This window comes from Lygodium microphyllum, chromosome 12 (genome assembly GCF_053477565.2).
Source record: "Lygodium microphyllum isolate KBCC chromosome 12, Lygodium_microphyllum_v1.1.10, whole genome shotgun sequence".
In the NCBI taxonomy this organism is placed as follows: Eukaryota; Viridiplantae; Streptophyta; class Polypodiopsida; order Schizaeales; family Lygodiaceae; genus Lygodium; species Lygodium microphyllum.
Window position 1 is genome coordinate 140,517,524 of NC_141146.1, and position 22,357 is coordinate 140,539,880.

The 22,357-nt window shown below is 42.0% G+C and overlaps 1 protein-coding gene across 5 annotated transcripts in view; it reads right to left on the bottom strand.

The window, feature by feature from the left end:
- The window catches only part of LOC148028351 (uncharacterized), a 120,351-nt gene that overhangs the window by 21,981 nt on the left and 76,013 nt on the right, over positions 1-22,357 (bottom strand). For all 5 annotated transcript variants that reach the window (XM_087690169.1, XM_087690167.1, XM_087690165.1 and 2 more), the window contains one exon: positions 18,254-18,360. In XM_087690169.1, coding sequence (XP_087546295.1) covers positions 18,254-18,360 — 107 coding nt within the window. The remainder of the gene's footprint in view (positions 1-18,253; positions 18,361-22,357) is intronic.

Here is a 22,357-nt window from a genome sequence, read left to right on the forward strand (position 1 = left end):
TAACAAGCTCCACCAAATCATAGAACTCCAGGATGGCAAGCATCATGACCTGCCAGATGTGATAGTTCTCGCCATCTAGCTTTTGATCTAATGAAAGAGCCGGTAAGATGCGCACCTTCCGGTCCATGATCGCCTAAAACTCTATCTCAGCCTCAGTAAACATCTTCACCTACAATGCCTGCACAGAACACAAAGAGCAGCCCCCTCTGACTGTGAAAATACAGCCTGCTAGGGCTGTGATTCGCTCATCCCGCTCCTTCACCTGCCGGGTGGTGATGAAAATGTAAAATTTGCACTTGAAGCCCCAAAACGCAATCTTCTTCCTTCTCTAACAACAAAAAAACAGCAGCAACTTCAATAAATCTTCTCCTTTCACGCACACCCACACTCGCCTCAGCCTTGCTCTGATGTGCAGCCCTCCTTCTCGTAGTTGAATGCTGAAAACGCAGCCTTTTGTCGCACTGAAATCTCCTCTTCAGATGGGTCCACCCTAGGTTAGTCCTTTCAATGCTCTAATACCATGTTAGAGTGAAGCAATGAGGAAGCGAATGACCAAGACAAAGAGTAAACAGAGAGAGGAGAGAGGGAGAGAGAGAGAGAGAGAAAGAGATAGTGAAACGCAAAAAAACTGCACTAAAGAATGATGTATAAGGATGCAGAATTATACACGGGTGCAGAGAGAATATATGCATATGTCTCCACCTCGAAGATCTCATTCTTCGTCAGCCCCGAGCGCAGTCTCCACGGTTTGCAACCTGAAATCTATGAAAACAACGAACCGAGACTGCTGAAATCAGAGCCTATAAATAGGCTGGAAAAAATGCCACAAATAATGCAGGTCGGCTGCAATTAATGCAGCCAACTGGACAGAAGCTGTCCCGACTGACCAGCTGCCACGTGGCACTCAGCCAGCACTACTCCTGCCTATCCAGGGAATGTCCAGCTCTAACGTTATTTACAGATATCTATGGAAATTTCAGCACATCGGACAGTAGTGATCAAGTGTGACACAGCTTTGTTAATTACAGCTTGGTGTTTGCTGTAATTACTGGAAATTTGCAGATTTCCAGGTTAATCCAGCTTTGGTTATTGCTCTTGCGCCTTTTGGAAGAGTGACATTTATCGTGGCCAATCAAGGACAAAGATATCTACTCACTTACCTATCTAAAGAGGATAGATTGGATGGCAATACCTATTCTCTATGGTCCTTCATGATGAAGAATGTGCTCGTTGCTAAAAATCTTTGGGAGTATGTTAGTGGTGAAGAAGTCTGTCCTGGAGTTGTGGCTCCTACAACTTCTTCCCAAGGAGGACGTGGTCAGAGGCTAGCTCCAACTCAGCCACTTCCCCAAAGAACAGTTGCATAGAAGGCTTGGGACGCTCCAGATGCCCAAGCATTGTCCCTTATTGCATTGGCAATTCAGCGGTCCATAATCCCGCATATACGGTTTGCTACTTCTTCACGAGTATCATGGCTTACACTTGAGCAAATGTTTGCTAAAAAAAATGAGACACATTTCTTTCTTGAAAAAATGTGAAGATGGACGCAGGTGATGCTATGCAAGATCATCTTAACAAAATTCAGGACTTGCGTGAGTAGTTGATGAATGTCGATGAGTATTACTCTGATGCACAGATGATCTCTACTACTTTGAATTCTTTGCCACCTTCATATTTGGCCTTTCATACGGCATTGAATCTCACAATGAGAATTTCTCCACAGCCACTTACCTTTCTTCAATTGGTTAGTTTGTTGCTGGAAGAAGAGCAAACAAGGAAGAACAATGGGGTGGATGTTGTAGCCTCAAAACATGCTTTTATGGCAAGACAGAAAGGCAAGGGCAATTAGTCTAGGAATGCTCCACAGAGTTTTGGAAGTTTAGGCACTTCACAGAATAACAAGGAGCAGGGGGCACACAAGCCAAGAAGGGCAAGTGCCATTATTGTAAAAAGCCAGGTCACTACATCACAGAATGCAAGAAATGTATTGCCAAGGAGAAAAACGAGTTAGGGATGTCTGTTTCTGATGCACCTTCTCCTACTACTGCTATAGAGTCCCCATCATTTGTTGTTGACTGTGACTACTATTTTTACACTTGCAATTTTGATTCTTCTTGGGCAAATAGAGCATTTTACCTCTATAGAGGATGCTAGCACTTGGTTCTTTGACACTGGTACTTCTAAGCACATTACATCCCGTAGGGATTTGTTTACCTTTGTTGTTGCAGCTCCTCTTGGAAAATCTGTGCAATGTGTCAACAATGCATCTTATCCTGTTAGAGATGTTGGAGAGATTGCCTTGAAAGCCATTGATGACTCTACTCTCCGTTTGCAGAATGCATTATTTGCGCCAAGGATAAAGAAGAATTAATTATACATTTCTTCTTTAGCAAAATATGGAATGCAAGTCACATTTGATGATGATAAATGCATGGTCAGAGATAAAGAATTCTTGCCTTTGGTACTTACTGACACATTATGTCATGGACTAAATGAGTTAGATGCTCATTCAATTGATCAGTCAGCCTATTTAGCATCCACTATCACTCCTGCTATGTCATAGGTAGAGTCATGGCATGCTCACATAGGGCATGTTAACTATGGCAATTTGATGCTTATGCAACATACTCAGATGTTAGATGGTTTACTTCTGTAGGAGAGACCTCCTGAGCATATTTGTGAGGGATGCATTTTGGAAAAAATGCATCGGTTCTCTTTTCCTCATGATGCTCCTTTTAAGGCAATGGCCACATTCCAAATTGTGCATTCAAATGTATGTGGACCTATGCACAGAAAGTCATTGGGTGGATATCATTATTTCACCATTCTTCATTGATGACTTTACTCGCTTTTGTTGGGTCTATTCATTAGTGAAAAAGTCAGAATTGTATGATGCATTTTTGGTTTTTACTGCACTTGTGGAAAATCAATCTCCCTATAATATTAAGACTCTCCGTTCGGACCAAGGGAGGGAACACATGTATTCTTTACTCAATAATTTTTTGAAGCAAAAAGGCATTGCACATTAGTGTAATACTACATACACTCCACAGCAGAATGGGATTGTAGAAAGGAAGAATCCGTTACTCACGGAGATAGCTAGATGTATGTTGAAAGCTAAATATTTGCCACATGGTTTTTGAATAGTAGTAGTTATGTGTGCTTGTCACATTTCGAGCAAGTGCCCTACCAAAGCATTAAAAATTGTCACGCCTTTTGAGGCTTGGAATAGCCATAAACCTTTGATTGGTCACTTTCATACTTTTGGGTGTCTTGCATAAGCTCATATTCCCAAAGTATTGAGAAAGAAGTTGGACAATAAGGTTGTCAAGTGCATATTTGTGGGATACAACAGTAAGAGCAAAGGGTACAGATTGTATAATCCTATTTCCAAGAAAGTTTTTGTCAATAGGGATGTGATTTTTTATTAAAAAATCAAAATTATCTCTTACTAGTTTTAACACGTCAAGCTGCAAATGATGTGTTATGCAAAGATACCTTGAGTCGAGTCTCCATCGATGTGCTAACAGGCTTGCAATCTTGAAAGCGGAATCTCTCAAGGAGTTTACCAAAATATCTGGACTGTGACAATCTAGCATCATGAATAAAGTGAATGCCCAAATAGTAATGCAAAGGCCCCAAATGTGACATTTCAAAAGTTTGCTGCAAATTTTTCTTGAATGCTGAAATCTAATCTGCATGTGTCCTTGTGAGCAAAAGATCATCCACGTAAAGATAAATGACCAGCAAGGATCCGCCCTCTTTGCATACGTAAAGAGTAGACTCTGATGAGCTGTTAATGAACCCTTGGCTGAGTAAATAAGCATCAATTTTTGCATACGAAGCTCGTGGAGCTTGCTTAAACCATACAAAGCCTTTTTCAGCTTACATACCAAGTGTTTGGATCCTTCAACTGGTGTAAAACCCATGGACTGTTGAACATACACTTCTTCTTGAAGTTCCCCATGTAAAAATGTAATTTTAATATCAGGTTAGTGCACAATCTAACCATAATGGGCAGCCAAAGTAACTATACACCTAATGGTGGTCATACTGGATGTAGGAGAAAATGTCTCCTCATAATCAATGCCCTTCTTTTGCGCATAGCCTTTTGCCACAAGCTTGGCTTTGTACATATCAATGGATCCATCTACTTTTCTTTTCAGCTTATAGACTCATTTAGTACCAATGGCTTTCTTTCCAATAGGCAATGTAACTAAATCCCATGTTTGATTCTTCATGATAGAATCAAATTCAGCTTGCATTGCTGCCATCCAATGCACACTCTATTGTGCATCCTCAAAAGAATCAGGCTCCTCATCATCAAGTGTGTTTGCTGCCATAATAAACTCCATTGTATTAGCATGATCATGCAAACATGCTTATCTTCTAGTACGACCAGCAAGAGGAGCATCCAAATGACTGTCTTTTGAAGTCTGCAAGTACCATCTAGGCATTTGCCTAGCCTCCTGACTATGTACATGCTCTTGATGAACCTCAAGTTCTTGTTGAATATTCAAATCAGCCATAGGCTGAATTTCTGCATTGTTTAATGGAGCAACTGGCTGAACATTTTGTTTATGTAATGAAGCTCCAACTCTATCACCAAAAGAATTAGGCAGCAGCCCTGTTGGATGTCTCATTTATTTATGTAGCACAAGGCTAGATATTTAGTTTGCAATTTCAGTCTTGAGCAGATATATGCACAACCCACGCATGACACATTGGCAAGCTATGAAGCGTGTTTTTCATTACTTGCAAGGCACCAGGACTCTTAGATTGCTTTATGCCAAGGGAGAACCGTTGCAATTACATGCTTACAATGATTCAGATTGAGCTGATGATTTTGATTCATGTCACTCTACAAGTGGAAACTGTTCTTTCTTGGCTCATCTTGTATTTCTTGGCTTAGCAAAAAACAATCCACTATTGCCACATCGTCTTGTGAAGCTAAATACAAAGGCAGCTTTCACTACTACAATTGAATGTGTATGGCTAAGACGTTTGTTGGCTGATCTTGATGTATCTATCATGGAGTCTACTTCTTTGTTTTATTGACAATCAGAGTGCCATTGTGATGGCATGAAACCCAGTGTTTCATGCACGTACGAAACACATAGAGATCCACTATCACTCTGTCAGAGAGGCTACATGCAAGGGATATCAATCTTGTCTACTATCCTACCAACAACAATGTGGCAAACATCTTCACCAAAGCTCTTCCTCGCAACAGATTTGAAGCATTTCACAATGCTTTCAATTTGATCTCCTTTGGTGGATGTTCCTTGTATGCTGATCACTTTTCACTCCAGGGGGGGTTATTGGGTTTGACTCATGCCTACCTCATAGAGGAGTGTCGGTGATCTACAGTAGGACTGGGCTACTTTTTACTCTCCGTAAGAGAGGTTTTTTTCCCCAGTCACATTATTCTCTATTTGTGTGTTTATGTTACACAGTTCAGTCACTTACCATACTTTACACACTTTCGGGTGTGAACCCACCTTAAGGCACTTACACAACCTTAGGGTTTACTTTGTATTTGTCTTACACACTAGTGAATGAATCATGTATCGAACTGCGTCTACACTCTCACTCTCTCTACTATCTACGCTACTGTGTGTTGAGTTGATAGTTGCCATCTCCATCTTCAACAACTATGAGAGGAGGTGGCACATCAACCCTGACCCAACCACCTACTTGTTAGATGGATAGAGATACCACACTTATCAAAGGATGCTTTTTTAGAAATTATAATGGGATCCACAAGAATGGGTTTGGAGGGATCAATGCCTAGATATACCATGTGATGTGTTTTTCTTTGGCTACACTATCAAATTGGGGACAAGAATTCAAATGACCAAGATCAAATAAAGCCAGTAGCTAATTCCTACTAGCAAAGACAACGCATCTAAAACTTGCCCATGCAAGTTTGGGAAAGTTGAATTGGGACTGAAGGGGGAAGAAAATATCATTTTTGCATTTTTTGGAGTTGTTGGGAAGAGAGGTTGGGTTGTTGCTGCCTGCTTGTGGGGCCATTTCTCAGCCATGGAGACCATTTTGGTGAAGGGGGTTGTATATTCTTGACTAGGGGAAGTTAGTGATCATGGTTGATGTGCTTTCTCTTGAAGATTATAGCCTCTGAGTGGCAACCTTCTAAACTAAATTTACAGCATTATCCTCATTTTAATATTTATTTTCAGTCTAAAATTATTGAATATAAATATAATAATTATTTCGATGCCCAAAAAAATAGGCTAACTAGTCAATAATTAAATTGGCTAGCCCACTTCATCTCCGGAGTGTCCTTGTGCCACATTTACCATCAAATCGGTGTTACCTACCATTAAATGCTACATCACGAGTGTCACCAACTAACACTTATGGCCAAATAAATGACTTAGGCTAATAACCGACACAAAATACCACCTCATATTTGTGTGACATAACTAACTATAACTTTGCCTTTGACATCCGCTAATTCCCTCAAGTACGAAGATCATTAATTTGCAATAACCTCAGTTGCACCTCACATGTGCAACATTTATTTAAACATGTAATTAAAAATTAATCCACATGTTAAGTGAGGCTTGCAAAACTACATGTCCTCATGATAGCCCTCCCCCTTAGAATCCTTGCAATCCTCCCCAATTGCACTACCCGATGCATCAAAAGTAAAGTACTACACTAGAATTTTCCACAATGCATCATAGTCAACACAACATTGCACACTACTATTCAACCATTCTATATGCTCAATACTTGCTGAAAATTACTAGCCTACATAACATAAGACTCACAAAGAATCTCAAAAACATTGCCAAATTATCAAGCAATGGATCCATTAATCATGAGCTCAATTAATCTGATAAAACTAAACCATATCATAGAATAAACCAAGCATAAATCATGGCTGAAACAGCAATGGCATCATAACATATACTGTTGTCCATAAAATCAGCTGAATACCACTGAAAATTAATGACCATACATTGAAACCCAACATTCGATAATCAGCCCATGATGATCATTAACTGATGCAGATGTACAGTTTCAGAGTTGCACATAATAAACCATACCACATGCATACCAAACATAGTGCCTAGGACACTAAATAGTGATCTCCTGGAAAATGGAAAATATACTGTCAGCTACAATATCCTAAATGTGTTGAGATATTTGCAATCACACCTACTTCAGTCCCTTTGTGAGGAGCAATGAGGGCTCAGGACCAGAATCCCATATGTATAGTAGGAGAAAGTACCACCACTCAAATCCTATAAAGCATTGTACTTGCATTCTTTTTCTAATGCAATGATAGTACTCTTTTCTTTCCAATAAAGTGTCATGTCACTGTCAATACACAAGATTGTATTTATGAGTCCAAGTTTCAATCTTGGAACCTAATTAGTCAGGGTCAATGTCTTCATGAGTTTCTTTTTCCTCTTTCAACCTCCATAGCTTCTGCATCTGCCATGCTCTGGATCCCGCGTATTTCACATGGTATCAAAGCTCAGCTGAGCATGGCCCAACTCTCCTTTCACTCCTCTCAGCTCTTTTCCATCTCTGCTCAACTCAATTTGAGTACTGGACCCTATCTCCAACTTCATTTGCATTCCAACCTTCAATGAAGATTCCATGGTAGCCATAGCTAGCAGCACCCTGTCAGCTTGAAGCTTTCATATCTCTCTCCACACGCCAAATCTCTCTGAACTTCCTTCTGGAGAAGTGTTTCTCTACTTCCAAAGCTCCTCCTTTGGCACCTCAATCATTGATATTGGGAAACTATAGCTTCAGCATTGCCTCTTTTCAGAGTCGCTGCCATAACTGTGGCTGTGGACAGCACCTACCTACCTCTATTGGAGCAGCCATATCTCATCAACCAGGCCATATCTCTTCGAGCTTTCTCCTCAAGAGTTGCTCTTCAGGTCAAGGCGCAACTTCTTGGCACAAAAATCAAGGAGATTGATGCACACCAAGCCCAGCATTTGCATTTTCCCAAATCTGGGCGCAGTTTTGACAGCAACCACACCATGCCCGGCATTTGCATTTTCCCAAATCTGGGCACAGTTTTGACAGCGACCACTTTGAACGCTTAGATCTCTCAACTCGGGCAAAACGTGTACAAACCCTCTTAGGGGGAGTTCGACCCATTAGTGAGGGTCCTCCATCTCAAAGGGTTTGAGCAGATTCGACCTGTGGAGCTCGTGGGAGCTTATTTACCAGTCGTTGGTCCCTGTTTTGACAGGACAGCTATAACCAAACTTCACCAAGCTCAAAATCTCATCATTTTCTCTCTTTTGCCACTGGAACAACCCACTGCCACTCAGACCTGAAGGTCCTAGCATCAAATCAAGAAGGGGAAGATCTGGATTTGAAAGAACTTGAAGGATTTTTGCAAGTTTGAAAGACTCAGGGAAGAAACATAGTGTCTATTGACACTCAAGTTTAGTGATCTAAACACTTGTGTCTCTTGACACATCTCAACCAACTCTTCTACTACTTAAATTTGATAAGTCTGAAGCTGATTTGCTGCTAGTCCCTCAAGTCGAACATGGGCAAAGATTCTCCAACTGCCCGGTTCAAAGGAGTCAAGTTTCATACCTGGCAGACCCGCATCAAACTGATCTTGATGAAGGGCCTCTGGGCCATGAAAAGAAAAGAAGCCTCGTGATGCGGATCTTGCTATCACTTGGCAAAAGAACGATGATAAGGCTCAAGCCATTATCAAACTAGAGCTAGACGACAGCTATATCCACCATGTGGATAACTGTGAGACTTCACAGGATACATGGAAGAGACTTGACACTTTGTTCGATGCACAATCTAAATCATCAAAGTATAGTCTCGTGATTGAGTTTTTCAAGCTTGAAATGAAGTCCAGCACATCACTTGCCACACATCTAAATTACATGGAAGGACTTCTAACCCAACTTGCAGGAATCAACATTAAAATGGAAGAAGATGTTTGCATCGGTGTTCTACTTAAGAGTTTGCCTCCTGAATATAATAATGTATCAACACCTCTAATTAATATGCCAAACCCTGAACTTGTTGATATCCAGGCATCACTGTTAGAGGAGGAAAAGAAGCTAAAAACTAAGGAAGAACCAAGTACCTCTAGAGATGAGCATGCATTATATGTTGGTAACAAGTACAAAGGCAAGAAGGATCAGCTCTTCTGTGATTTCTACAAAATGACCGGACACACCGAGAAGTTCTGCCATGCCAGAAAGAGGTCCAAAAAGGCCTATCTAGTTGCAGTCAAAGAAAAAAAAGAAAACAGAGAAAATAAAGAAGAAGAAGAAGACCACCAGGAGAAGGACAAACCTCATCAGTCCTTCTATTCAGAAAGACTTTTTTAGCTGTGTATTTCCTAGCCCTAATGCCTCAAACATAAACTTGTAAACTCCTTAGTAATCCTTGTACTACAGCCTCTGTACGCTTTGTGAGGCCCCTGCCACAGCCTCTCGATGTCCATCATGTTTATGGTACCCACACTTAGCCTTTTCTGTGACAGCCTCTAGTGTTTTGCCATGTTTATGGTGTGCCCACACTTTGCAAGTGTTGCTTTCAGTAAAGCCTCTACACACTTTGTACTTTTGGTTGTGATTGAGGAGGGGTGTTGAGATATTTGCAATCACACCTACTTTAGTCCCTTTGTGAGGAGCAGTGAGGGCTTAGGACCAGAACCCCATATGCACAGTAGGAGAAAGTACCACCACTCAAATCCTATAAAGCATTGTACTTGCACTTTTTTCTAATGCAATGATAGTACTCTTTTCTTTCCAGTAAAGTGTCATGTCACTGTCAATACACAAGATTGTGTTTATGAGTCCAAGTCTCAATCTTGGAACCTAATTCACTTGTGTAACAATTTATCCTAGCCAGGGTCAATGTCTTTATGAGTTTCTTTTTCCTCCTTCAACCTCCATAGCTTCCGCATCTGCCATGCTCTAGATCCCGCGTATTTCACAAAATGTATGCTGAATACATCCGAGATCCACTACATCCATAGCTGCCCATCACTCATGAGCATCAAGTAACACTCTAGACCCTTGCTCTGCTGAACCTAGCTGAGCTCAATCTAAAGTCTGCTCTAACTAGAAAGCATCAAGGTAAAGCTACCACAACTGAGGATGGTTTGCCAAGTCATCCTCCATCCATTTGGCATCCGTACCAGTATCTCATCGAGCTCTTCATCCTTAGACTGAATTTCAGCAAATAAATCCTCTGGCACATCACCATGAAAACACCTAAGCAAGCTCACATGAAAGGCATTGTGTATCCATCAGTGTGGAGGCAATTTTAGCCTATAGCATACATAACTGATCCTCTTCAACACTTGAAATGGCCCATAGTATCACATACTCAGATTTGGATATAATCTCTCTTTGCCCTTCATCTTTTTTAACCGTGCCTTTTTAAAGTGTAGTAATACATAATCGCCCTCTACAAAGTGCAAAGCACATCTATAACAATCAGTTGCTCTACCTTAAAGACCTTATCTTTTGTGCACAAAATAGGCGATACTTTCTTACCCCCTTTGCTACCTCAAAAGGATCCTTCCAAGTGGAACTATACACCATGTTATTGTATGCAAACTCAACCAACAGCAAGTATTGTTCCCACTACGCTTTGTGATCTAATACATAGCACTTCAAAAAATCTAGAACTATGGAGTTAGCCTCCTCGAACTAACTCCTCGAACTGACCATCAGTTTATGGATTGAAGGATGAAGAGAATTTCAGGGTTGTGCCCATATTCTCAAACAATCCTTTCCAAAACAAATTGTCACCTTAGGTCGCAATCACTAATGATCAACTCTGGCAATGGAACCATAAAACCAACATTCCTTTAATGGATGGGTAGTAATTCCCTGATTACAACTTAATTATAGCACCAAGCATTTATTGCCAAACTAAAAATACAAATTTACCTACTAATCTTTGAACAATGGATATCCGGTTGGCCCCAAAACTGGTGCCCCTTTTGGTATTTCTTTAGCTTTATTGAAGTAGAAGTTGATTTACAATGGGATTCTCCCAACCCCCTACACAATCCAAACTCCACTTGCTGTCCAAAGTAACCAGCAAGTCTTCAATCTGATTTGCCCCTTCATTTAGGCAATCAATTGGCCTTCATCCACTTCAAGAAAAGTGAAAATGCCCCAAATTTTATGGCCGGCTAGACCACCTAATTTCAGCTGAAAATCACATTCAGCCCTGGATAATTCAGGTCTTGGAGTCTTTATCTGGCATGCTTTTCAAGGAAGCTGCTAAATCCTAATTTCTACTATAAATTAGGGTTTACAACAGAGATTCATCCAAAATCTCCACCTCCAATGGCTAGATTGTTGTAAAACTTACAGCAAAGCTGGGAAATGGCTGGAGAAAGAGAGAGAATGCTATGAGAGAAAAAATTCAGAGATATAACATGAGAATTCGGTGAAATTGAGCTTTTGATCCAATTGTCTAGACCCAAATGGATTCACTAATAACAAAGGAATCGTCAGAGGCTGTAATCTTCAGGAGAGTGTGCATTACCCATGACTACCAGCATCCCCTATTAGAAATATGCAACCATCTTCACCAAAATGGTCTGCAATGGCTAAGAAATGGCCCCAAAAGCAAGCAGCAACCCAACCTCTCTTCCCAACAACTCTAAAAAATGCAAAAACGAGATTTCCTTCTCCCTTCAGCCCCAATTCAGCTTTCCAAACTTACATGGGTAAGTTTTGCCAAGTGGCAATCTTCAAAACTAAATTTTCCGCATTATCCACATTAATATATTTTTTTTCAATCTAAAATTATTGAAATTTAATACAATAATTATTTCAGCACCTAGAAAAATAGTTTGACCAGCCACTACTTAAATTGCTAGGCCACATCATCTCTCGAGTATCCCTGTGCCATTTTTGACCATCAAATCGGCCTAAATTATCATTAAACGCCACATCTCTAGGGTCACCAACTAACACTTATGGCCAAAAAAATGACTCGTGCCAATAACTCGCACCAGATACCACCTAGTATCTATGCGACATAACTAGTTGCAGCTTTTGCCTTTGACATCCACTAATTCCCTTGGGTCCTCCGCTCATTAATTTGCACAAACCCTAGTTGCACCTCACATGTGCAACATTTACTCAAACATGTGATTAAAAATTAATCCACATGTTAAGAGAGGCTTGCCAAAATACATGTGCTCATGCAAAGTCGCTCCCAAGTATCCATGTGTCATTTTTGACTATCATATCGGCATTAAGTACCATTAAATGCCACATCTCCAATGTCACCAACTAACACACTTATGGCCAAATTGAAATAGAAGTTGATTTACAATGGGATTCTACCAATCCCCCTCACAATCCAAACTCCCCTTAATATCCAAAGTAACCAACAAGCCTTCAATCTAATTTGCCCCTTGATTCAGGCAATCAATTGCCCTTCACCCACTTCAGAAAGAGTGGAGATTCCCCAAATTTTGATCACTAGCAAGTCCTCCCCCTGATTTCATCTGAAAATCACATTAAGCCTTGAATAATTGAGGTCTTGCAATCTTCAATGTCTAGCACACTTCATGAGACAGCTGCTAAACTCTAATTTATGCTCTAAACAAGGTTTACATCAAAGATTCGCCCAAAATCTCCACCTCCAATGGCTGGATTGCTATAAAACTTCAAGCAAAGCTAGGAAATGGCTAGAGAAAGAGAGAGAAAGCTGGAGAGAGAAAGAGAGAAAAAATATAGAGATTTATTACAAAAATTTAGTAGAATTGAGCTACTAACCCAGTTTTTCAGCCCCAATGGATTCACCAACAGCAGAGGGAGTATTAGAAGTTGTAATCTTCAAGAGAAAGTGCATTAGCCACGATCACTAGCTTCCCCTGGTCAAGAATATGCAACTGTCTTCACCAAAATGGTCTCCAATGGCTGAGAAATAGCCCCAAAAGCAGGCAGCAACATCCCAACTTCTTTTCCCAATAGCTTCAAAATACAAAAACGAGATTCCCTTCACCCTTCAGCCCCAATTCAGCTTTCCCAAACTTGCATGGGGAAGTTTTGCCAAGTGACAACCTTCCAAACTTAATTTCTAGCATTATCCAATCCATTAAATTCATATTCGAAATTTACTTTAATAATTATTTCAATGCCCGAAAAAACAATCTAACCAACCAGTAATTAAATTGGCCACGCCACTTCATCTCCCGAGTTTCCCTACGCCATTTTGACTATCAAATCGGTGTTTACTACCACTAAACGCATCTCTACTGTCGCCAACTGACACTTATGGCTAAATAATGTCTTGTGCCAGTAACTGGCACCAGATACCACCTAGCAACTGTACGACATACTAAGTGCAACTTTTGCCTTTGACATCCCCTAATTCCCTCGGGTTCTAGGCTCATTGGTTTGCACTAACCTCAATTGCACCTCACATGTGTAACGTTTACTTACACGTGATTAAAATATTAACCCACATATTAAGTGAGGCTTGCAAAAATACATGTCATGTGACTTGGCATCAATGTCCTAAACCTTGTATGTTTTTCACATAACAATGCGTCAACTGTAGTAGCAATTTCTATGAGCTCAGACATGCTAGAAACAATGGACTTTATGCAAAAATCCCATATACCCTTTCGCAAATCACAAACATTCTTCTCCACCTGCATTCCCAAAACTTCTTATTGTACTAATCCAAGTTCTTGCAGTCCTTGGAATCCAACCAATTCCATGCTGTCATAATGCGTACTCCAAAGATACTTGCCAACCAATTTGAAGTAAACATTTGCTTGAACTTGACCCAAGTGGTGGGTGTCTTTCCCTGAATGAGAAGTGTAGACCACCACTACAATGCATTTCCCTTCAAGAATGTGGCTGCCTTGCATATCTTAGATGCCTTTGTGAAGTTACCTCCAGAATAGGTTGCATCAAACTGCGCAATAAAAGTAAGTGCTTTTAGCCTATCTTGTGCACTATTGAAAGGCTCAAACTTCACACTTTTACCACCTTCATCATAGTCTTTTGGCCGTCCTATGGGTGTCAAATTATCATAAATAGGCTGCCACAAAAAGGATGCATTTGTTGTATTTACGTGAAAACTAGCACTATTAGATGCACTTGCATGACCAGCACCAAATCCTTGTGCTCCAACAGTCCCTCGGAGATGATACACATCCATATGTCCACTTTGTGCCCTAGGCATCATGCCATACATGGGATTATGCATTTCTCTTCCATTACCCGAATACATTGGATGTTGTGAGCCATGCATTGGCTGCTACATACCACAAGGATTTGCACCATACATTCCTATAAGCGGTGCCTATCCAATCATAGCATGAAAAATGGCACCTCCACCAAAGTATCCTTGCTGCCCCATGTTTACATTTGCATGAATACCTTGCTGTCCATACTCCCATGTATTGGCACTATCAAGTTGGTCATGCATTTGCACTTGTTGTCCTACGAGTACCGACTATTTGCACTCATCAAGCTTTTTGGGTTCTTCCAAAGAAGGCTTAGATATCTCCTTTTGTTCTTCCACTTGTCCCAAAGCTATAGAAGAGGTCTTCTTCTCTTTGCCTTTGTTGTCCTTCCTTGGAGCATTCAAGAATCGAGTAAACTAGGGATCTTTTGTCAATTCAGCAAAGAGTTTTGCTATTGTCTGCATCCGATCCTTGAAGTTATCATTGAATTCTTCACCCTCTTGATGCATAGGAGAGCCAACATTTGGATTATTTTCCTCGTTTTCAGCTTGTTGTCCATGCTAAGAACCATGTACAACATCAGTCATTGCATTTCTCTCTTCACCACATGAATGGCCAAGGAGTAATGCATCCTCTCCATTTGATCCCATATCACAGTGTGAAGACATGCTTGCTATAATTCACTGCTGAGAACAATCTCAGCAAAATTGCAATGATAACAAGTTGCAATCAAGTACCATGGACCCACTGATTCAAAGGATTTGATGATATCCCACCAATGGAACCATAAAAGCAGACTTCCTTCAATGGATGAGTGGTAATTACCTAATTACAACTTACTTACAGCACCAAGCATTTATTGCAAAACTGAAAATACAAATTTACCTCCTAATCTTTGGGCAATGGACACTTGGTTGGCCCCAAAATTGGAGCCCCTTTCAGTACTTCATTAAGTGAAAGTTGATTTTACAATGGGATTCTCCCAATCCCCTTCGCAATCCAAACTTCCCTTGTTGTCCAAAGTGACCAGCAAATCTTCAATCTGATTTGCCCCTTCATTCGAGCAATCAATTAGCCTTCACCCACTTCAAAAAGAGTGTGACTTATCAAGCTTCTTCATCACTGGAGGCCCTAAGGAGGCATTATGGAATTGACAAGGACACCCCACCTTCACCTTCACCTTCTTTTTTTTCTCTTCCAGATTTTAGTGACATACCAGAGGAGTTTGAAGAGTTCTTGTGGATCATGTATAGTTGAGTTTACACCCCTCCTACAAACTTCACCACTACATCCAAACTAGTTGGTGAGATTTATCACCTCCCCGATCATAGAGGATATATGACACTAGGGATGACTAGTGATCCATCTTCATCTCAAGCAGACCAAGTGTCAAATTCCTATAACCGCTTTGAGTCATATGAATCAAATCCCTCCCATGTTTCTTCTTTTAGTGTGCAAGATCTGGATGACTTTCATTATGTAAAGTTCAATAGAGGGGGGCTCTCGAAGTAAACATCCTTGATCAAGTATATCTACATCTTTTGTTTTATTTGAGCATATAAACCAATCTTCTCAAATCCCTATCATCCCACCCTCTTCTAATCCACACCTCAATTTCATCTCTTCTTCATTCCAAAACCTCGGATTGTACTCCATTTATGCATCCAGTACACTAGGACTTGGATCCTCCATCTCCACTCCTACCACTTTCTCTTTTCTAGGAGTTGGATCCTCCATCTCCATTCCTAGGCTCTAGCACTTTCTCTTTCTCCACACCACATTATACCTATCCCCACCTCGTCAGGCGTTTCCTTGGCAACAACTTGCTGATGGATGTACATGATAGTGGCCACATCCTTAGTTTTTCCTTCTTCAATCTTCTACTGCATTCACTCATACATGCAGACTCATTGCACATCTTTAAGTTAGCTTTACTTTTCTATTTTGTTTTGAACCATCTCACTAGTAACCTCTATTTTGCAAATTCTAATCTCTTTCGCAAGGTTTTGTCTTTCAATATAGGGCGGGGATGTGCACCATTCCTGTCATAGTTTCATCTTCCTTGAAGATTTGCTCTTCTACCAACGTGGAGCCTTTCCTCCCAAGGCAGATCGTGCAGCATCTCTCTTGATGCTATCATGGCAATGACTTCTACCCTCTGCTCTTCCAATCAAGATGCTTCATTCTCATCTCCATCCATCATCATGGTTCTCACCACCACACTAGGATCGACATCAGGCTCCTCTTTCTCCTTCGACATCAATATCTAGGGTTGAGAGAGGGTTCCTACCCCTTCATGGCATTTTACAGATATCAGCACTTATCTTTGACATTGGCCTCTCCGCCCCTGCTGTACCTTCTCCTTTGCATTGCATGATTTCATTATCTTTGTAAAGGGCACTTGGGCAAGTGAACAATTTCTCCAAGAGGGACACTATCCAAGTGGCAACTACTGCATGCCCATTCTCATCATGTAGCATACTACTTTGTATCTCTTCGTGCAAAGCACTCCTAAGCAGATTCTGAGCTATCTCCAAGAACGGTTCTTCCCTACCTTACCACCACCTCACTATCCTTCATCACCCTTGCCCTTGTCATCAACACCCTCGAGTGGTTGGGTTAGCTTGTTTGTTTTGTGATGTATTGAATCTAACCATCCCTTTTTCATTCTCCCTCGAGACACAATTCCTTGAAAGGCTACAACCCCTTTTTTTTTATAAAAGTTCAATGCTCAATCTGCCTTTGCCGATCCTAATAGGCCACTCGAAAGCTGGCATGCACCCTTTCTCTGATGCCATGTCCTCTCTAGGGTGACTACTTGGACTCCCTTAGTAAGATAACCAAAGCCTTTGTAGTCTTGGTAGGGTACTGAGCAGCCGATGTGCACTCTTGTCCAATGCCCTGGCTGCTTTCAAGTGAAATGCCTTAGGGCAGAAATGGGCTTGAGCTTTTCTTCCAATCCCTCCTTGGTACCAATCTTGGGCCTGAGAGAAAGTGTAAATTCATCACTCCTTGATTAGCTATTTAAAACAGCCCCAATGCACTAAATTACCAAATGCTTCATTAAACAAAAAGCAATTCTAGAGAGTTTATGTGTCCCACATGCAAAACCCTAATTTGGGAGAATCTTTTTGCATCTATAAATAGATAAGCTACCCACCATTCAACCCTATCCTTATGTACAAGCTTCTCACTCCTACGCATAGATTTCAGCCATCAAACTTCCACTCAATGGCTGTCCGGTCCACATGACCGGTGCCATGTCATCATTAGCCTCTTCATCACTTGGTGTCTTCATCATGTTATCACCTTGCTGCTTGGGGAGTTCTATACTGTTGTGTTTGGTGTTTTTGGTCATCACCAACATCTTCCACACCTAAACATTGCCAACATCTTCCACACTTGAACAGCTTATATTTGCTTCATCTACATCTTAGAGACACGCTCCACCATCACCAACATCTTCCATGCCTGAACAACTTGCGTTTGCTTCATCTCCATCCTGGCGACAGGCTCCACCACCTAGTGACTACTTCATGCCCTGCATTTTGCAACTAGCGTGGCCACCTGCATCATCCTCCACTTCCTCTACTATGGCCTCGGTGGGTCTCTACTACCTTGGTGATCAGGGTTTTGCAATTTCTCACACTCTCATATCTCCAACTGGTGGTTACAGCACTCAAGATCCATCTTTGGTGGGCGTCACACTCCGACACTTCAGCTCTGCCCTTGAGCATTCTGTACACTCTTACATTCATTCACTTCAGAGCTCTGTGTGTGTGTGTGTGTGTGTGTGTGTGTGTGTGTGTGTGCGTGTGCGCGGGTGCTTGAGTTTTGAATTTTGTGTTTAGGGTTTGAGTTTTACATGTCACTATCTGAGCCTTTGTGTTTCAATCATGGTCGTACTTTCTATGTTTCCTCAATGCAAACCCTAGCATATCTTCACAAAATGTATTGGAAAAGTATTATATTGATAGTATTGAATGGTTTTCAATATCTAACACTAAATTGAGAATGCTTTTGTGGTTTCAGGAAACTTACATTGATCAGTCTGATTGCAGTATCTGCACCGATAACGAAGGTGCTATTTGGAAAAAGCTCTGCTTTTTTGAAAAAATATGGTTGATTGGTAAACACCACTGTTTTACCTATAATGCAAAAGAACATCCATTTCTGCTTGTGACCTGGGACTAAAGACGTAGTTGAAAGAGAGAACTTCAGGAAAGACTTTTTTAACCAAAACAAACAGGCAACAAGACAATCTAATTGCAAAGACAAGAAGTTCAACACATAGTTGTAGAAATGAATATCTGATACATAACTTTTCACTGTTCTTATAGATGAGACATCTGACCAATAAAAAGTTATAGAGAGCAATCTTACAACTCATTCAGCAAATAAAAAGCAAATGCAAATACTAGAATTTATGCTGAAAAATAAATCGTGTGCTCATGTAGAAGAGCAAATAAAAAGCAAATGCAAATAATAGAATTTATGCTGAAAAATAAATATTATGCTCATGTAGAAAAGTTAAGCCAAAGCCGAAGCATGCCTCTGATTCCAGGTGAGAAATGATGCACCTCGCCATCAAAACAATGATTGCAAGAAGCTGGATATAATTATTCGGTAAAAAAGCGAAAAGCTCGATGTAACAGCGTGTGAAAATGGAGAAGAGAGTGTGCATTATAGCCCATACCTGCCAGAAAGCCTGACTTGGCAGATTGCCTACCAGCTGACAAGGCAGAGTGCCCAGGGTTATGCAGGCTATGTCTTGTGCCCAGATTTCTTAATTTGAGGCAACACATGGTAGAAGTGCTATCGCTTTTTTTTTCATAAAAGGTTGTATTAATTACGAAAAAAGGACAATATTACAAGATACAAGATGGCTCTTGGCCATCGTGCATAAAATCAGAGACATCACAGTGAAGGTACAAAGGAAGCAGAGTGAATAAAGGGGAGGCAAAAGAAACTGCAGTATGCCAAGGAAGCAAATCCTACCTAGGGAGAATATCAGTTAACTCAATCAAGTCTAGCTGCCAATGAAGAAGCCCTTTCAAGCGGACTATATGGCTCTACACGCCTGATGAAGCATCAAAAATGAATGCATTCCTCATGGTCCATATATGCTAGTAACCCCACAAAGCGCAAGAAAGGAAAAGCATTTTCATATCTGCCTGCACAGGGTCCGCAAACTTGGGATGCCCAAAGACGTAGTTCTTTGGAAGCATCAGTAGGTCAACCACTCATAACCAAATGGCCGATACTAGTGACCAAACCTTCCTCGCGACTGGGTATAGAACTGCTCTCTCTCTCTCTTTTTTTTTTTTCGTAAAAGGTAATTGTATTAATTACGAAAAGGTACAAGATTACATGATGACATGATTACAAGAGACACGAGGGCCCTAGCCCAACGTGTGGGAAATCCCCATACTAATGCACTACAAAGGTTACACCAATCATGGCAACGACCCAGAGGCAATTGCCATATGCCAGGGATGCAAATCCTCCCGAGGGAGCAAGTCGGAGTGTCGAATGAGATCTAGCTGCCAATGCAAGAGCCCTTTAAGCCTGGCAATATGTCTCGGTACATTAGAGGCCGAATCAAAAAGAAAAGCATTGCGCGTGGTCCAAATGTGCCAGCATCCCCAGTATCTGAAAAAGTGAAATAAGATCTTCATATGTAACTGTGGCGGTGTGGGGTACTTTGGGCGCACAAAAACCCAATCGAAAGGAGTTAGTGAGGACCCCACCACCGCTTGCCAGATTTGCGACAAGAGTAACCAGATATTCTTGGCGAGCGGGCAAGAAAGAAAACGATGTCGGGCCGATTCCACGGTAGTGGTACAGAAGAAACAATTGCCATTCGAGATTCGACACTTGGAAAGGGCCGAGGCAAGAGGAAGACCACCAATCATTACCCGCCAAAGGAAGACCTTGCATTTGAAAGGTGCCTTATTCAGCCAGCCCTCCATCAGCGTTGCCTGCCACCATGACCGCAATTTCCGCAGTCCCCAAACAGTATTAGCTTTCACACCCAGCCAGTGGTGATCTCGAATGAGAAGATGATACACCTGATTGATAGAGGCCTTTTCCAGACTCAACCTGCCTGCAAGGTCCCAGTCCTGCCAAGGACGATCCACAGCCAGGGCAAGAAAGGGTTGCCGACCCTGAAGCTCCAATAAAAGCTTTTCCCATAAACCACGGTATCCGCGCGGGATCCTGAAAAGTCTCCTAGCAGTCCGAAACGATGCGAGGACATTGCGAGTGGCAAGGGTAGCATCCGCAATCGAAGTTAGACCTAAACGGGCCATGCGGTTAAATCTCGGTCTGAGCTGATGTTTGTCTTCCCATGAAAGTAATCTGGATACTGCCAACAATTCCAGCTGAAAGGAGTTAGACTGCACGCGGTCCCCTACTGGATGCCAACGGGCCTTTTGGAGCACCACTTTCCAAGAGCCGACCAAGTGCAGTAACAAAGAGGAAGAGGGACTGAAAAATTGAGAGTCAGAATTAAGGACATGCCACCAGGAGGCCCGAAGCCGTGTGTTACCACGGCGTAGCCCGCTGTCCTCAAGAAAATAACGGGCTATGATGCTCCACGGGTGATGATCCACACACATGGCACGAAAAAGAGACCAACGAAGAGCCACCATATGAGTTTCTGCATCCAAAATAGCGCCACCACCCATGCGTTTAGGGGTACATGTATGCGACCATGAAATCCATGAAATGCCTGCCTGCAGGGAGTCCTTCCATAGCATGAAACGAATAGGATGAGTAAGAGCCTTCAAAGTAGTAGGCGTCCATGGCAGCAATGGCAGGAAATACGTTAGCATTGGTAGCATAATGGTCTGAGCCACTTTGAGGCGCACATGGAATGGCCACACTTGCGACTTCCAATACATAAACTTCGTCGCCAGTTTTTGTGAAATCCACTCCAGTAGGTCCTTTGGCCATACATCCACTCCCAACGGGTATCCAAGATGCCTGACAATGGATCCACGGGAAACCACCTGACCCTGCCAGCCTAATGACTGTAAATCAGGCTCCGTGCAACTGAGAATGGCCGACTTAAAGGCATTGATGCGAAGACCAGAGGCCTGACCAAAGAGCGTCCAAACATCTAATGCCTTTCGAATGTTGTCCCTGTCTGCCCGCAAAATCATAAAGGTGTCATCAGCCAAAGATTGGCTAATGAAGTGCTGCCCCAAAGGAAGAGACAATCCGGCCAGCTGAGCTGAAGCCGCCATTGAGGATAACATTGAAAGGACCGGGTGAGTCGCCAGGGCAAAGAAGAGAGGACTCAAAGGGCAACCCTGTCTGACCGAGCGAGCAAGGACAAATGGCTCTGTAACCCCACCATTGAGCATAACTCTAGAAGAAGCCGCAGCACTAATGGTGTAGATCAATCGGGACATCCGGGTACCAAAGCCCATAGCAGACATGAGATCTGCAATGAAAGACCAGTCCACATAATCAAACGCCTTTTCCAAGTCCAGTTGAATCAAGACCACTTCCTGACTGGAATGCCGCGCATAGTCAATAGCCATTTGCACATTCAAGATATTATGGAGAATGTTGCGGCCCTTGATGAAACCATATTGGAGAGGATGCACAATAGCGGGAAGGTGCTTGTGAAGCCGATTCGCCAGCACTTTGGAGAAGATTTTATACATCGAGCCCATCAAAGAAATTGGTCTCCAGTGTTGCAGCTTTGACGGCGAAGGGACCTTGGGAATCAGTTTGATAAGGCCTTCTTTCCATGAGGAGGGCATGACCCCTGTTTCCCAAACCTGCTGACACATGACCGCCAATGGCTTCACCAACTGCGCGGCCGAATGCTCAAAGAATTCATTAGTGAGACCATCCCAACCAGGACTTTTATCCTTAGGCAGGTGCAACAAAACATCCATAACCTCCTCCTCACAAATATCCGCCTTCAAAGTGGCTTGCATATCAAGTGGAACCTGCTGACGGACCAGATGATAGAAGGCCGAGCGGGCATGCGTAACCTGGCTAGAAGGCGAGGGAGAAGAACCAAGAAGTTCCATAAAATAATTTCTGCACATGGTGACAATGGTCTGCGGATCAGTGACCATGCGACCTTCCGAATCCTGGAGCCTAGTCATATTTTCACGAGCCGGA